The following is an 18,754-nucleotide window of genomic DNA, read 5'->3' as shown; positions in this document are numbered from 1 at the left end:
CTTCCTAAAACCTCTAGACTATTAAAAATACTCTGCCAGATGTAGGAGGGGCTGTTGCCTAAATTTGCATGGAGAATATCACAAAAGGGGAAATATTTCGCCTTAAGGATACGATAAACCAAGGAGCTCGGGTTTGATCTTTTTTGAAAAGCAATGCTTGTGTGTGTATAATGTCTACATCTTTTCCTTGCTTCTCAAAAAAATTTTTTTTTTTCCTTTATCAAACTCACATCTAAAATTTGATAATGAAATCTTGCATAATATTTAATCGCAGTCGCATCAAGTAGCTAGGTTGCTAAGGTTGATGGAATAATACTAGTTAAACGAGCTTTGAAAATTGAGATGGTTACTACGTAGCTACGAATGACAAGTTTTTTTTTTTGATCTCCTACGTACGACAAGTTGCAAACAAATGATGCGTCATATATGTGTGGTATAAAAGAAGTTTCAGTCGTTGACGGAAGGTGAAGCTAGATTGACTCTCAAAAAAAAAAAGGTGAAGCTAGATTCTGACAGTTTAAATAAACTATATATTGATCTTCTAAAAAAAATTTAAAAAAAAAAAAAAAAACTATTGAAAGGTTTTTATTTACGTGTTTTTTTTTTTTTTTTTTTTTTTTTGAGGGATTTTATTTAAGTAGCTCTAATTAATGAAATGATAAGTCCATATATGGGAGAGACGGGACCTTGTTTTATTCCTTGACTGTTGGCTTTAATAATCAATAAGTTACTTTTGTTTTAAAAACAAATAGGGTTATTATAAATTTTATTATATAAGTTTTAGAGACTTTTTATGCGTCACAATTTATAAAAAGTAATTAAGGTGTATTTATTTATTTTTTTCTAGATGAATTAGTGTATTTCTTTACTATATCATAAATTTAAAGCCACATCAATCAGACCTTTTGTAAAGATAGTTTTGTAAGATTTTTATAATAAAATTGATAGTATTTTAACATTTTTTTTTTCAAAGAGTTAGAAAATTCTAAAACTACTATTAATTTTATTACAAAATGTTTATAAAATGATTTGATAATTATTATGATTAGTGCAACATTAACAACATAATAAATAAATAGATGAAAAAATTAAGTAAAATATTTTAGGCAAAATACATTAAAATTTTCAATTAAATTCAAATACTTAGTTGCATTAACCAATTTAACCTAATATAATTAGGAGTTCTTAGAGCATTCCCATCAAACATTCTAAAAAATTTAGCATTTACCATCTCAAAAATCAATTTTATAATATTTAACACATCACTTTATTACAACATCATTTACATCAAAACTTCTATTTTTTTAACACTTCATTTAAATATTCTTTCTTTATCATTTTTTATTATTTTTTATTCTTCCTCTCTCCGTCTCTCTCTCCTTTGTGTCTCTCTTTCTCAACCTAGTGCCATCGGCCACCATATCCACCCATCCATACCACAATCACCACATCCACCCACCATCGCCACCACCAGTTACCAGCTAGATCCATCACAACCACAAACAACAGCGGAGGAAAAAAAAAAAAAAAAAAAAATCTATCCAACGTCTTCACCCATCTACCAAAATCACCCAAAACCACCATCAATGCCACCCATAACCTGGCCCACCCTCACCCCAATACCAACAGCCACCAAAAAACCCACCACCACCCACCCACCCACCCACCCTGTTCTCAACCCCAGCCAAAACCCACCACCCCGATCTCAACCCTATCAAATCCGTCATTGAGCACCACCGATACCCACTAAATCACAAACCATACCCATCCACCACCACTAGTCCACCACAAAACTATACCCATCCAAAACCACAAACCATACCTATCCAAACCATACCCATCCACCACTGGTCCATCCACCGACAAGCTTGCGACTTTGCAGACGAAGAGCTTTTGTTGATCAGCGACCTGTAGGTATCGAGGACAAGCAGAGATTGGTGACGAGCAGTGATCGACAACGAGAGTGATCAGTGATGAGCAGAGATCAGGTTTTGGAAGAAGAGACAACGCCAGACCACAACAGATCATGAAACACCAAAGAGATAAGAGAGAAGAGGGAAGAGAGAAGTGAGATAGGAAAGAGAGACAGAAAAGAAATAGATCTATTAGGGGAATAAAAAACCTTTTTTTTCTTCTTTTTTACAATCCAGCTACAGTAAGCTTGTATTGATACAAGCTCACTATAGCTTGGTGCTAAATCTTTTAAGATTCAGCATGTTTGATGGAAGTGGATTTTTATCATTTGAGGTGCTAAAAATGCTAAAAAAATAGCATTTAGCATTTTTAGCACCTTTAATGAGGGTGCTCTTAGAAAAGATAATACTAATTGTGTTTTATAGGTGAATGCAACTAAGTGTTTGAATTCAATTGAGAACCTAATATACTAAATCTAAAATACTGTACCTAAGTTTTATCCCAAATAAAAAATACTACGAATTTCTTTTTTTGATGAACAAAATACTACAAATTTCACTACATAAGTGATAAGACTTACAAATGGATATGTCCAAAAAAAAAACTATTTCAAACATTCAGTTATTAAATTGTTAAAGTACATCAATCACATTCATTAACATATTAATTTGTAAATATTTTATAGTAAAATTTATAGTAGTTTTAATTAACATTTTCATTACCTTATTGTTTTATAATTTAAAAAATGACATATAAATTTGTAAGACCTATGTACCGTAGTAAACGTCTACTATAACACTACTTAAAATTTTCATATCCGTTTCATAAATAGTTAAGGTGGCAAATTAATATTGATTAAACTAACATCGCTTTCATATGAATAAATTATTAATACTACTTGTATTATATACATAATTGGTTATGTTACGAACAAAACATGTGAAATTTCTTCATTTTTCCCATTAATCTTAAAGGTAATGACACTTCCTTTCCCAAAAATTAAATTAAAAACTCGAGTGAGATTAATCAAACCAATCCATTACGGAAAGCAAGGTAGAAGAAATCTTTCACAATCTGCTCTTTGAACAAAGATCACTGATATTGATGGCCGCTGGAATATTTTTATTTTACCCTTTTTTTTATTGTCTGGACATATTTATATTGAGCTTTAGTATATAGGAACTAGGAAGTGATAATCATATGTTTAAATCAATCTCTGCTTTGCAAGCAATGATTAATTGATCATTGAATCTTACCCGCTGGTGATGACATCTATTGTAGAACGAATGTCCTGAAAGACAACGTTGTATGCCATTTCAGTAGGATGTATTGCGTCCCAAAATACATACTTAGAAGCATCAGTGCACACAGTTGAAGCTTGATTACACAAAATTGATGTTTCTACATATCCAGATCCACAACATCCGACATTAACCTCTTCATACCCTACAACAAAAATCACAGCTGATCAGTGAGTTGTGATTGTACTAAAGTTCTAAAAAAATAATTCAAGTTAGATTTAGGCATAATCCTCAATGGCCAATTTTTTTAGATACGGTATAATTTCAACTTATGACGTTCGTTTTATGATAATTATTCTTTATTATCATGTCAAAATACCAATTGATATATTTTTGGTGTAATTAGAATTCAAATTTCATACCTTTTATTCTATAATAAGATATTTAATCAGTTGAACTAACTATAACCTACATTATAGTCAATTTTAGGATTACCCAAAAAACTATCCACTCACCATATTTTTTAGGGTATTGAACCATGTCGAACAACGGTCCATATATGTCAACGTAATAGATTTTGGCACCATGATTTGCTGAACTTTGTTGCATCTCATCCAATTCAGTTTGAAGCATTTGATTATAATCTCTTGCCACAGAGGAATACTGTTCGATACAACTACGATTGGTGAAAGTATTGTTGGAAGAAAAGGTGTCAACAATTGGCAAGCAGCCCATTGGAGGTAGCCCAGACACCCCTATCTTTCGAGCCCCTTCATCCCACAAACCCTATAAAGCATAAACACAGATATCTCATCAGATTTGCATAACATAGGATATTCCAGATTGTGACTTAAAATCTGTCATTTAATTCAACGAATAAAATCTGTCATTTAATTGACACCCTTAATTTGTAGAAAGGGCTTTATTGGACTTTCTTGTTCTAGATGATTTTGGTGTCTCTGTGGTACCAAGTAAGAGAGAATTTGTTTTAAACTTTACAAATCATATTTTTCAAAGCAATCAAGTCCATACATTCCTTTTCTTCTTCTTTCTTTTTCTTAGATATTCTTTGTTGTGGCTTCTTCTTTCTTTCCATTTTGGGGTATGCCCTTAAATGATTATAAATTGCTCTGATCCAGAGTTTAAAGTTCAAAGGTGTTCATGAATCCCAAACGCAATATAATTTAACTTATGTAAGTAGTACTATGAGGAGAAAGAACAAAGGAAGTAAATAATTGACTTCGTGACAGATCCTTGATATACTATGTATGGGGTTTTGCTTTCTTTTGAAATTTTCTAACAAATTTGTTACCTAAAAAAATTCAATGAATTCCTCGGGTTGCTTTTAGAAGTCTTAGAATTAATTTGGATGATTTTATTCATCCAAAACTAATTTTGGTGATTTTATTATTTATTTTTTTGATGATTGGATATGTGACTAAAAGTGTTTCTTTTATACAATTTTTTTTATAAATGTTACAACTACAATATTTTCACAACAAATTTTAGGTGTTAAATTATCACTGGTTATAATTTGAACCTATCATTAAAATTAATTTTTTGTCCATCAGTAACAGTAAGTAACAACCTAACACTTAAGATTTGTTATGAAAGTATTGTAAACGTAATAGCATTTATCATTTTGTTTAACTTGGCAACTCAGCTAGATAAGTGGATATGGATCTTTTGATTGAATTTCCAGACAATACCAGCGATGTATTATACTAGCTATTATGTACATATGTGGGGGAGGAGGGGGGACATTGCAAGATAATATCTCAATTCGATCACTCCAACCCCATATCATCACTATCTTCATTGCTCTCCTAACTCTGTCAGTAGAGAAAGAACCAGTTACTCCTCTTACCTTGTGGTCCAATGGTGAAACGTGTATAGAGCATGAGATGTAAGGGAAAATCTGAACGTGTATGGGTGTGATTGGTGTTGGCCCCCGCTTGTAGTACTTGAAGGAGTGAATGCTATTATCTCAATTCAATAATTTACCTTTTGAACTCTCTAAATTTTTTTTTTCTTTTTTTTTTTTTCCTCTCAAAATATCTTGTATCAATTGGTATTAGAGCTAGGCATAGAGAAAAAATTATTTAGATGTTTGGAGAAATACGCTATCATGAAAATGATGTAGGAAATAAGGAGGGTGATGAACAAATTAAAGAAATCAACTAAGTAGGGTGATGAAGACAGGGTGATGAACAAATTAAAGAAATCAACTAAGTAGGGTGATGAAGACAATGGGAGCTTTATAAAGTCACATTATTTTAGCTTCATGATTGAAGACATTATTGTAAAGTCACACGATACACGGACAAAATGGGCTTCTACCTTTTTCGGGCAAATTATTTAGCCTTTTGCCATTTTTCCCAAACTAATTAGGGAAATGCCCCTCTTTTGAAACTCGATTTTCTCAAAATCAAGTTAAAAAAAAAAAAAAAAAAAAAAAAAAAAAAAAAAACTCTAGAACCCTATAGTGGCGTTTTAAAGAACCTATAGTGGCGTTTTGTAACTTGATATCCATGAGTTTTACCCAATTTCAGATTATGCCAGTGAGGGAAAGGGTCGACTTTAATGGGTAAGGAATGGTACGTGTATGAGTGCACGAGGTGAAAGGGAACGCGCGTGGGTGTAGTTGGTCCCACATGGGCAGCACTTGAAGGTGTGAATGAGTGGGACAATCCTTTGAGAGACATTAGGAGCTGAGTGTATGAGTTTATTTGCTTTTGTTGAATCTATTCAGGATAAGCTCTTAGCCTAAAAGATTATAATAGCTCATGATTATAGAGATTAAAGAGTGCGTCCAAATTAAGATTAGGTTATAGACTTTTGTATGAACTAATTGCAAACCCAAACCCACGTAATGTAATGTGTGCAAATATATAATTATTTTGTAATGTGATATAATTAATTCTTTGAAATTTATTGAAGATAATATATTATGATTAATTGTTTTAAAAAAAAATATACTCACTTAGCAAATACGTGTTTTAACCTTCAACAATTAATTTTCATTTAGTCAAAGCTATAAAGGGAGAGAAGGGATCCGTGACAGAAAACATAATAGAAAACATTAAAACACATCAATCCAAAGTGGGGTTATCAAATATACAAAAACTCATCAACCCAAAGCAAACCAGCGAGAAGGAATTAAAATAAAAAAATTAAAAAAAAAATTCCATTAAAGAAGAGAGCTATAAGAGAGAGTAGTCACCTTTTTTTCAAGGGAAGTAATAACAAATTTATAAAAAATAAAATTGGGATAAAAAAAAAGCTAAGAAAGGGAAGGAAAGAGTTGGAAGAAGAGTAACAATAATGAAGAAATAATGGGGAGAAGAAGAGTTAAAAAAAGGAAGAATGGCGGTTAAGTAAGATTAAATGATTGAATTGGTAAAGTTGTATGGTTGGATTTGAAAAGTTAGTAACTGAATAGTTTCTAAAATTAAGTGTGCGTTTAGGACAAGTTGAAAATTTCAGCTTATTTGTAATTCCAACTTATTTTTACTATTATTTATGAGTCTCATTGCACTTTTTGGTACTATTCATAAGTCTTACTGTACTATTCAGTTAACTTTTACCTTTATCTATAGTACTTTCAGCAAAAAGTTTTCAATTTCTACTAAATAAACTGTTCCCTAATGGACACTAAATGATTGGATTTGTAAAGTTAATATTTCTTTATTTTTAATATTGTTCAACAAATAAAAGAAAATTTATAGAAAAAAGGTGATGATGTAGCTAATGAGGTGATGCAATAAATTGTCTAATATTATTTCACTTGGTGTAGGAGGTCAGGCTCCCTAGAAGGATACTCTTCTCTACAAATTCTAATTCTTTCTTCTATCTAAAGAATTGGATTTCTCATTATTGGCTAATTTGTGAGGTTGAAATCAAGATGAACCTCATATGGCTAGCTTAGTACCCTAACCAGGCTTTCAGGACATGCTAGTAGACTATACATTTATCTCTAGTAAAACCACAGAATATCATGACCAAAAAAATATAATTTCACCTAATATTCAATTTATTATGCTTGTCAAGATAAAAGGTGATGTTTAGTTCGTAATATACCCTTAGTTATTATCTATATGCTAAGCAATGACCAAGATATTTATCATTATATCTGTTTGATAATAATTAAAAGTGGCAGGAGATGCAAACCTGAATGAACTCTTTAACCTTTTGAAGTAAGAATTGCTGGTAACTTGAGACATTGTAGCTCTGTCGTCTAACTGGTACAGTATAATAGTTGACAACGAAGTCGTTTGTACCAGCACTGATGACGAACAATGCATTATTGATATGATTTTCGATTCCTTGGTTTCCAATCGCTGGCTCAATTTTTTTCTTGTACTCTCTAAAATAGTCCAGTTGCTTTGACATTGGAATTACACTCTGAGACAAAATTAATCCACCCGAACGGGTGATTTAGATTTAATGACCAGGCAAACATTTATAGAAATTAAAATAGCCAAAAAAAAAAAAAAATACTCCTAGAGAAGTTGGTGAAAATTTGGATAACATTCGGCCATTACATATAGAAATGGACAAAATTTAGGTACAGTATATTAGGTGCTGTTTCTTAGATTTCCCTTTTAAAATTCAGCTATGTGACTACTTAACTAAAAAATACACTTCTATTCTATGAGAAAAAATTCACATGATAGAATTTTAAGTGGGGAATTTAAGGAATAACAGCTAAGTACTTTACTTAAGTCTTGCTCTATAGAAATTAGTTAAATAATAGATTGACAAAGTTTTAGTTACTTGTAGTCAATGGCTACAACTTGCACTAAAAAAATTAATATGATTATATATTTTGAAAATCTAATCATTGAATTGCATTTTCTTTATGTCCTTAATATACATGTTAAATTTCATGCCAATCAAATGTTATTTACTATTTGATTCATAAACTTATTTTTAATGTATAATTTTATATTACAAAAATTTGAAATTTAAACATTTAATTGATAATATAGTTATTGATCTTTGATATTCTAGAAATTTTGCAAGTATAAATAATATAAGACAAAAATATAATCCAATGATGTATTTTTCCAAACCCACATCTAATAAAAAACATTGAATGAAATTGTAGCTAAACTTTGTCCATACTAGATATTCAATTGTTAGAGTTGTAGGAGTTTTGATTCAAAAAAATTGATAGCTACGTACTTAGTAAAGTCATATTGTTTGTGTACTCAAGGCCCAAGAGTGGACCCAGAAGAATTGGACTTAAATCCATTAAATTAATAGAATTTGAAGGGAAATAACTAGACCTGAACCCAACTTGTTGAAATGCCGATTGAGGCCGGGTCAACCAATACTCGCCCCTACTTGACCTATTTTTTAAAGAAGGGATCTTATTTAAAAATAAAAATAAAAACAAACCTTTTGCTTATTAATTTCTTTTATACTTGAAGGTACAATGTAAATTATAATCTGTAACCAACTTTGCATGATCTAAGATTAAAAAAAAAAAAAAAAAAAAATTCAATATGTTGTTTGAACTCTCTTTAATGGTGCATGATTTTTTTTTTATTTATTTAAAAAATTCGATAATTACAATTGGAGAGGAGGAAATTTGAATACTAGATGTCATAGACACACCTTGATGTTATAGCACACAATCTCTTAAACATTTTTATAATCATACTTGCTTTTTAATCAACTTTTAGTATTAGTCCATGAAACAATTTATGGTGATGATATACTGTACCTAAAAAAAATATATATATGGTCTATGAAATTTAGTTGTCTTTTTTCTTCGTTTATTTATGGTGATAATATTTTTCGTAAATTGTGGATTGTGTAAACTTAAGGATTTATGTATTATTTATGTAGGAGCACATTTTTCAGGCCGAGAGATGCATGGGACCTTAGACCAGTGAGCCCGATACAATGAATTTGTAGAGAGTGGACCAAAGAGTTGGGCTTTAGTGTATGGAAAACGATCATCGCGGTGTTCCTCATGGGCCGAGTTTACCAAAGAAAATTGGTCCTCGGCATGATCCGATGAGCTTTTCCTGGTATCCCTGGTGTGTTGGGGGGGGGGGGGGGGATCTCCCTTTCTATTTCTCTTTATTCCCTCTTTATAGTCGTTTTCTTCCTTCTGAATGGGGTCTCTAGGGTAGGTACTTGTCCTATCAGCCTTTCCCTTCAGTTGTTGGGAGTGGTTGTAAGGACAGAGAAGTATGGCTCTGTCAGGCACAAGGCACCGAATGCAATAGTGGCAGCCTTTCCCTTAGACTATTCCGTTTTCTCCGTTGTCTTTTTCTGCTTTAGTGCTTTTCCTGCCTTGTGGAACGATATAGAGTGTCACTACTGGTGGTATGTTGCCTCTTTTACCCTAGACTATATCTCAGTCGAGGAGGATTCTCCCATGGCCGAGGAGGGATTTTCATTGGGCTGGGCCCCTAGCCCAATGTAGACATCGACATGGGCCTATTAGTATTTTACCCTCCCACAATTTAAATTTTATTTTTGAGTCTTTTTTTTATTTGTTCTCTTATTTGTAATGAAAGAAATCCAAGTACAACATTATCATATTATTATTATTATTATTATACTGCATGAGAAAAATATAGGTCACCCGATAACCTAATTAACCTAACCTATATCTTGGTCAACCTGACTCACTCGCAACCTATTTAAAAGGTCCTATTTCGAACCCAAACCCAATCCAACTTATTGTAAACCGATTAATTCAATCCAATCAATTTGCCAGGTCTACCCAAGCCCATCCTTGGCCTCACTATACGCTTGTATTGCTATACTATTTATGTTATATGATTGTGATATACATTTTACTTGTGTATTGCTAATACTTTCTAGTCACTTTTTAGTCTTACTCATGGTTTTAAAAACTAGACCGGATTGGCCGGTTCAACCGAAAATCGACTACCAATCCAATCTAGTTATGATTAAAAACCAAAAATTATCTAAAAACTGAGAATAACTAAAAACCGACCGGTTCAATCGTAAAAACCGAAAACCAGTATGGTTGAACAGGTTATTGGCTAGTTTGCTTAAAACACTAAAATGCAGCAATTTTGACTAGATAGTAAAGATCTAAAAAACAAAACAATCAACCATGACCATCCTTTGTCGCTGAAAAAGAAAAAGTATAGAAAAAAGAAAAAAAAAGAAAAGAAAAGTAGTTGAGGAGAGGGGTTCTTCAATGGAGGCACCATTTGACTATCTGAGCACACACAAGCATTTTGACCAAGACAACTTAGACAAGTCTAAAAGAAAAGTAGAAGTAGATCTAAGTTGAAAGAGAAGGGAGAAATAAACTTTAATAAAATAAGTGGGGATGACTAATAGCATTTCCAATGGTATAGCTAAATGCATAAAAATCTCTATGATAGAGAATGACACCATAAAAATAGTCTCCAATGGACTTTCTATACCTGGAATTTTTTTGGCTTATGAACAGTAGCTCATCAAGTTTGATGGGCTACTGTTCATTCTTCAAATATTTTTTTTTCTATTATAATAATCAGGTATTGAATAAAAAAATATTAGAAGATGTGTAGTTGTTAAAAAAAGAATAAATAATGAATGAAAAAATAATATTTAAAGGAGATAGAGAATGGGATAGAGAATCTATTGAAAAATGTATTTGAAAAAGTGGGTGTTTAAAAGGTAAAAGTCACTGTTTATTCTTCAAACAGTACAAAAATTTGATAAATCTACTAAAGATACTCTAAGAGGTATTTGGCGAAAATAACAAGGAGAGAAAACAAGCGGGGGTAGGTTGGAAAGTAGGGTAGGTGGGGTATTAAATGGTTTTTTTTTTTTTTTTTTTCAATGTTGTCTTGTAGTTTATGTATCAGTATTAGTGTCGTTCTTTTAAGGGTGTGTTTTTAGCTTTTGGGCTTTGGGCAACCTTTGGGCTATTTGCGTATTTCATGAACTTTGATACAGAGGAAAAGAACTAAGTAACATGTTACTTGCCGATTGCCAATTGCCAATTTTGATCATATAAATAAATAATAATAAGATATAATATATGTAGCTAAAGCATAATATATATAAAAAAAATGCACAATAATAATCCATATAAATTTAATAATAAATAATAATACATTTTTTTTTGAAATAATGACTAATTTATTATTTATTGTTAATTTCATACTAAATAATTTTAATACTATATATAAGTTGTGGATTTGTTATTTTAATACTATATACTAAATATTCTTTGTTTCAAACTTATTACATATTCTATTATATATATTTTATAATTTAAAATTATTAATTATGATGTCACTGGTTCGACCATCAGTCCAACCATAAAACTGAGAACCACTACATTTTCGGTTGTTTGACTAGTCCGATTTTTAAAACCATGGTCTTACTATCATCCAATATATAAAGAATATTCATACAAAAACTCAATATATAGGGAATTTTATTCTCAAATTCCAACTTGCCATCAGAACCAAAACCCTAGCTTCACGGTGTTGCCATAGTAGTGATTGTCTTCTCCGGAATTCCTTTAAATACTACCAACATGCTTCATCGTTACAAGACTGCTGCCTTTCTCAAATATCTTAATTCGGAGCCTCTATATAAACAAGCTTCCATTGTACAATATTAAATCATTTTTATTGCATTCTTAATTCCAACAAATATTATATATTCAATCACAAAACTTATCATAACTCTCTCTCTCTCTCTCTCTGGGGACTTGAAGAAGAAAAAAAAATTCACATAATACCCTTATATATAGCCTAAAGATTTGAATCCAAGCTAACATTTCTTTTTGGATCTATTGGGGTACATAAGTGAGTGATCCATGACCTCTTTTGTTTTTGTACCTATCTAATTGAATTCTTCCATGTTAGAAATATATTAGACATATTAGCTCAATGTAATAGGTCCAAGACCACTCCTGCTTGTACTAGTAGTCTAGGGTTTAGTCGCATATATATATATATATATACACACACATATACTCATGTTAGGGTTCATTGTAACACATGATTTGCACTACACTTTTATACAATAAAGATGTAGCCCTTAAGGGTTTCTTCCATGGATGTGAGCCAATAAGGCTGAACCACATAACCCTCGTGTTCTCGGTATTCATATTCTATACTTCCCCTTCTGCATCCACTCTAGCAGATACAACATGATATTACATTACAAGAAGATTCCCACATGCACACCACCATTTGAAGTCACAGATCTGTCTTTGAATCTAGACTCCACGGTATCATGCAACCACCATGGCTCAATGTTGTGTCTAAGATCCAAGATCTCAGGAAAATCGTGACTTCTCAGATTTGTGCGCATCAAGCTTTCGCCTGATGAAACCAATCACACAAACATGCTCAATGGCCTTTCACGACCAAAACCCATGAACTCGGTCTCCATCGACAACTACACTACCACTCCAAAACTTCCTCCACGAGCCACTTCAAATTCTCAACTCCTAAATCAGCTTTTAGGGACACGTGCCGCCATGTTGGCCTCATCATCCGCCGCTCTACGAAGCCTAAGAATTTGGCCCTCATCCGAGCTAACAGGCATTCTCACAAGCCTCTTGTATGTCAGTTGTCACCCCCACGTGCCGTCGCTATCACGCACCATCCACGTGCTAAAAAACTATGTCAGCCTTCTTCTGACGTCATCCATGACGTCAACAAGAGCCACATAAGCCCTAGCCATGTCAGCGTCTAGTTAGTGCCATGTCACAGGACCATGTCAGGGTCTCTACAGCTTGATCTGTGACCTGACTCGAACAACCCAAAATTGACCCGGATCGTGTAGACCATTGACTGACTGTTGTCCCATTGACCGTTGACTTTGACCTTTATTTTGGCCATTGACCAAAAGTAAAAATTTTCGAAATGGCCTATCTTGCTCAGTTTTTTCACGTTGATTCTAATTTTGGACTCTGTTTCTTCATTTAAAACTCCAAAATCACTTAAGTGGCACATTTTTCATCATGATTTCTTCAAGGCATTACCAATGGATCTTCTCATGCTTATCCAACCTCAAACTTTCATCGAGCTTTTGCCTTGATCGAGTTTGAGGGAGGGTGTTAGAAATATATTAGACATATTAGCCCAATGTAATAGGACTAAGCCCACTCTTATTTGTAGTAGTCTAGAGTTTAATTGTATATATATACTCATGTTATAGTACATTGTAACATAAGTTATTGTACTACACTCTTATACAATAAAGATCTAGCCCTTAAGGGTTTCCTTTGTGGACGTAGGGTAACAAGGCTGAACCACGTAACATTTGTGATCTCGGCGTTCCTATTCTAATCTTCTCCTTCTACATTCACTCTAGCATATACAACATGATATAACATATCGCGTTGCTAATATATTTAACATAGTATCAGAGCCAAACTTTGTCCTTGGCATTAAGCAAATATCTCTACCCATAAAGAAGATTCCTACATACACATTTGAACCCCACAATAGTGTCATTGCTTAACTTCAAATCTAAACCCCACGTCATCACACAATTCCCATGGATCATCATCGCTGCCTTGCCACAGTGTCTAAGATCATAAGCCTAAGCAATATGTGCCTCTCCCTTTCAGAAATGTGCAAATCAGGCCTTCTCTTGATGAAACCAACCACAGAGACATGCTTCATGGCCTCCCACAACCAAAACCTAGGAATTTGGTCTCCACTAGAAGCTTCACGCGCTACCACAGATTCTAGCACTTACTCCATGCGCAACTCCAAGATCAAATTTTGGTCACACGCACTAACATTTAGGCCTTGTCATCTGCCAATCTACAAAACCTTAGAATTCGGCCCTCATTTGACCTCCTACACACTTTCACGCACCTTCTGGATATCTGGCTGCACCTTCACGTGCTAGAATTGAAGCACACGCCGAAGAATTTGCTAATGTTATATGACGTCATCTGATGACATCACCAAGCCATGTTAGTAGCCACGCAAGCAAAGCCACATCAGCCTTAGTCCACCTCACGCCACATCATTTGTTTACAAACTCAATGGATCCATGTGCCTTAACTCGGAATCGAACCGACCGACCTAGATTGGACCTCATCCATTGACTTTGATGATTATTGTTGACTTTGACTTCTTGCATTGCCCATTGATTAAAAGTCAAAATTTCTGAAAGGGCCTATTTTGCTTAATTTTTCACGTAGATTTTGATTTTGGAGTCTGTTTCTTCATTTGAAGCTCCAAAATCGCTTAATTGGCACATTCTTCATCATGGTTTCTTCAAAGGTATTCTCCATGGCAACTCCAAGGGATCTTCTCATACTTATCCAATCTCAAACCTTCATCGAGTTTTTGCATTGAGTTTAAGGGAGGGTGTTAGAGATATATTAGACATATTAGCCCAATGTAATAGGCTCAAATCCACTCCTGCTTGTACTAGTAGTCTAGAGTTTAGTTGTCTTTATATACTCATGTTAGAGTTCATTATAACATAGGATTTGTATTACACTCTTATATAATAAAGATGTAGCCCTTAAGGGTTTCCTCTCTGGACGTAGGCCAAACCACATAACCCTCGTGTTCTCGGTGTTCCTATTCTATGCTTCCTCTTCCGCTTCCACTCTAGCATATGCAGTATGGTATAACACTTCACGTTGCTAATATATTTAACATTCAATATTATTTTTTGGATAATTCGATAATTAGGAGTGGAAGAATTTAAACCCTAAATATTTTTGTTGAAAACACCATGAATTACCAATTAAAATACAAGACTCATAGCGGATTATTCACTAAATAATTGAATCACTTGAAAGCATTGATTATATATAAATATTTAACATCATCTAATCATCTGTTATGCTATTTGATTTTTCAACATTAAAAATCGGTAATTCATGCTAAATAGTAAATACAACCGTACAATCTAGTCATATTAATCATAGGATAAAATCCTGAAAAGAATTGGGAGGGCACTATCCAGTAGCAAAAACATGTAATATGAGGTTGAGCTGTTGTACACACATAGGTGAGTTTGACATTAGTTTTAAGTTTTAGCTTTTAATTTTTAACTTTTATGTATAATTTTTTAAAACTTTATTTTTTCCGCTTTTTCTCACTTCTTAAAAAAAAATTTCAAAGTACAAATATACTCTAATACACTTTTATAAAAAAACATTCAGCAAAAAGTTAAATAAGCTATTCTCAAACTGACACTAAAATGTCGGGCAAAACAGAGAAGGAAGGAACAAAAAAAAAAAGAGGAAGAAATTCTCTTTTTGTATATATAGTTGCAAGAGAATTTAAAATTTATGGTGTCCTCCTTATAATGATTTTTCTTAGCACATATCAAGATATCAATGACTTTATTTATTTATTTTTTGTTGATGAGATTCCAACCAAGTCTTCAGGGATGGAACTAGGATCAAAATTTGGAGGGGGGGGGGTGTGGAAACCTCAATAAAAAAAATTCTTTAAAATACAAATTAGCATATATTTATTGTTAAGAAAATATCAACAAAAGAGAGGAGAAACAAAATAACCGTTTATTAATAAATTTTAAATTAATAATTTAAAAATAGAATTCAACATTCTTTTAAATAACAAAAATCATCTATAGTTGATTTTGTACTAAACTTTGCAACAATCTCCCTCAATCCTAATTTTCTTTTGATTAATGATACATGAATTTATAAAATTTATATAATAAAATTTGTAATACTAATGACTGTACACTACACATTAGCACTAATTTATTAACGCAACTATTCAATTCTATAATACCCCACATAAAATTAAACTAATTTACTAATAAACAACCAACTAGTGAGTAGTAAGTTAAAATATATATATATATATATATATATTTTTTTTTTTTTTGAGTTAAAAATTAATAGCCAAACACACCTGCCATCCCACCCCACACATCGATTAATGGCCACCCACGCACCCCACTCTCATTCACTACAAGTACATTAACTTGGTTTGTAATTTGTATTCATCTATCTTTCTTCTTTTTTTCTTTGCGCATTTTTTTTTTCTTTTCAGTAAAAATAGTCATATCTTTTTCACGAAAATTCAAATAGTCAATCTTAACACTTATAAAAAAATAGCTTGGATCTAAAAAGAAAGAGTGAGAAACAGCCAACATAATAACACAGATGTTGTAGTATAGTTGTTTGCTGGGTTTTATCATTTTCATGGGTCAATTTGTAACTTATTGGGAGGAGAGGGCCAAAAATAATTATTTTGGGCTCAATTGTTAAACTATTCATTATACTATTACTATTTAAAAAAAAAAATTTGGGGGGGGGGGGGAAAATGGCCCCCCTCAGCCCTTTACTAGTTCCGTCTCTGCAAGTCTTTCATTTAAGGACAGTAAATTATTTATTTATTTTTATATATAGAGACTTTATCATTTAAAAAACTAATTAAAACCCATAATTCCTTTTCTAATTAAAAATTTGGTAACTTCTGTTTTGCATGAAGCTATCTAATATTTAATTTAAATAAATTTGATGTATTAATAAATAATTGGATGATATAAACATGAAGTTTTACAGAAAGTTTTAATAGTATTATTTCCTAGATTATTTTACCGTGGCGAAGAGAGAGTGAAGCACTTACACTTAGCGTTGGCGTAAGTGGATCATATCCAGAGCCGCCTGACGCAAAGCTAACTCCTGTCACCAGCTCCTGAATGCTTAGAGTTCGATCCAAATACGGTGGAATATACTTTTTTATGCCTAAATACGAAGCTGTGCCAGACATAACCAAAGTATTCCAAAATTAGTGCACAGTTTTAATTGACTTAGTCAAGTTGAGTATTGAAGGTTTGAATTCGGTTAGGCAAGATTAATAAGGCGTTCAAGCTTGACTTGGGCCTATTTCGAGCTCAATTATAAATTGAACTCAAATGTATTGAAAATTCAAGTAATTTGATCTCGGGTTGTGTTATAAATCAAGCCAAAATTAACCTAAGTACTGTCTCAAAACAAGTTCAAGCTCAATCTCACAAACAAGCCTATATTCATTTTTAAAAAGTTTTAGTTGATGCAAAAAAGGTCAGAATAAATTGGATCTAAAATATAAAAAATGTAAAAATAATAATTTCCACGTAAATATCGAGCCAAATCGTGCCAGATGCTTTAACAAATTTTATTAACAAAGCATGACACAATTCTCTGCTCATGAGCTTATTCCTTGGACTTGTTTATTCACGAATTCTATATATATGCTTGTCAGCTTATTTATGAACACAAAGTTTTACTTGTGCTTGGTACGTTTATTAGATAATCCTCAAAATTAGGTTTCACATTGACCTATTTATAAATAAAAAAACAGGAGAAAATCTTTTATGAATACTCTCTCGTCGATCTGATGTAAACATGCTTTAATTTTAGGGAGTCGAATATAATCAGTGTTCATGGCCAACTCCCTTAGTTTACAGCCTCATTTTTTTCTTCAATGCATTAGGCAAACAAAAGGAACAAAAACATAAGCAAAGGAGAAGAAAACTATGAAAACTTACCAACAAAGTCAGTGGTAAGCTGGCCATCACTGAACCTTCCTGTGGGTGTATGGTTTGCAAATTCTCTCCCGTAAGGTGGAAAATTTGCCTTAAAAATCGTTCTTATATTGTTATTGTTTCCTGGATCGACCGTGGAGTCACCAAAAACTAACAAAGCTGTGACATTGCTGTTCAAAGCTTGACCTATAGAAGTGAAGCATAACAATTGGAGAATGAAAAGAAGAGGTAGAGAATGTTTATAGAAGAATTCCATATTATCAGAACCTGATGATAGGAGCTAAGCAAAAACTTGCTGATGATGCTCCTAAATATGGTGAGTAAGGCTGCGATATCTTTCATATTGTAATAGTACGAGGTCATCTAATTGGCTACTTGACTCGTACCTATTGAATTGTCATGACCAAATATTACCCAGTCGGTGAGGAGAGTTGACTAGTTTTACACTCTTCTATTCTCCTAGGTTGCTGGGGTTTGGGAACCAAACCTTTCTTGGTTAATTAGTCTTAGATTCTGATCAACTACCCCTACCAACTTTGGCCACATAACCTGTTTTTCAGTAATTAACATAGATATTCCATTCTTATAGTCTAACAACCAGCATCAATTCTAATTTTATATATAATCCGGCTGACTCAATATATTTTAAAGTTTAAAATGACAAATATTAATTAGTAGAATATTATTATTTATTAACAAAGCTCTGTGAAACCTAACAGTAACAAACAAAATTCATTGTACACCCAAAACAACAAAAGATTAAAAAGATAGAAAGAAAACTTAGGACCTTTTTTATTTTTTTGGCTAGGCGGCTGCTTGCCATCTTCCCTTGCCAGCTCCTAACTGTAATAGTTTGTGGGGGAAGTCTGAGTTTAATTAGTAACCGACTTGGTGTAATTTTGAACGTAAATACAAAATAGGACAAAGTCTGTGCATGAAAGATTGATAAATACATATCAAAGTCGGAGATTTTTTTTTCCTCAAAAAAAAAAAAAAAAAAAATTCGGAGAGATTTTATTTTATTATATAAAATATAATTTAATTAAGAATCAAAGGCAAGCTTCCAGAACTTGAGGAGGTAGATTACGATTATTAACAAAAAACAAACT

At 32.6% G+C, this 18,754-nt stretch overlaps 1 protein-coding gene across 1 annotated transcript; it reads right to left on the bottom strand.

The window, feature by feature from the left end:
• Positions 1-1,704: 1,704 nt before the first annotated feature.
• On the bottom strand, positions 1,705-17,959 carry LOC115992933 (GDSL esterase/lipase At5g45960-like). The gene is made up of 6 exons (XM_031117180.1): positions 17,649-17,959; positions 16,745-16,875; positions 7,326-7,559; positions 3,671-3,941; positions 3,171-3,360; positions 1,705-1,908 (listed from the first exon to the last, which is right to left on the bottom strand). Exons 1-6 carry the CDS (start codon positions 17,899-17,901, stop codon positions 1,794-1,796), a joined length of 1,194 nt encoding a protein of 397 aa, XP_030973040.1. The 5' UTR covers positions 17,902-17,959; the 3' UTR covers positions 1,705-1,793.
• Positions 17,960-18,754: the final 795 nt, after the last annotated feature.

This window comes from Quercus lobata, chromosome 5, assembly GCF_001633185.2.
Source record: "Quercus lobata isolate SW786 chromosome 5, ValleyOak3.0 Primary Assembly, whole genome shotgun sequence".
Taxonomy (NCBI): Eukaryota; Viridiplantae; Streptophyta; class Magnoliopsida; order Fagales; family Fagaceae; genus Quercus; species Quercus lobata.
Note: the sequence above shows the minus strand (reverse complement) of the source record. Positions and strands in the feature narration are given on the sequence as shown.

Bases quoted from the DNA above. Each gene is read 5' to 3' on its own strand.
- LOC115992933 (XM_031117180.1), bottom strand. From the start codon at position 17,901: ATGGAATTCTTCTATAAACATTCTCTACCTCTTCTTTTCATTCTCCAA. The intron at 3,361-3,670 runs GTGAGTGGATAG...TTTTTGTTGTAG, and splicing joins TCAATACCCTAAAAAATATG to GGTATGAAGAGGTTAATGTC. The intron at 1,909-3,170 runs GTAAGATTCAAT...CGATACCTACAG, and splicing joins ATAGATGTCATCACCAGCGG to GTCGCTGATCAACAAAAGCT.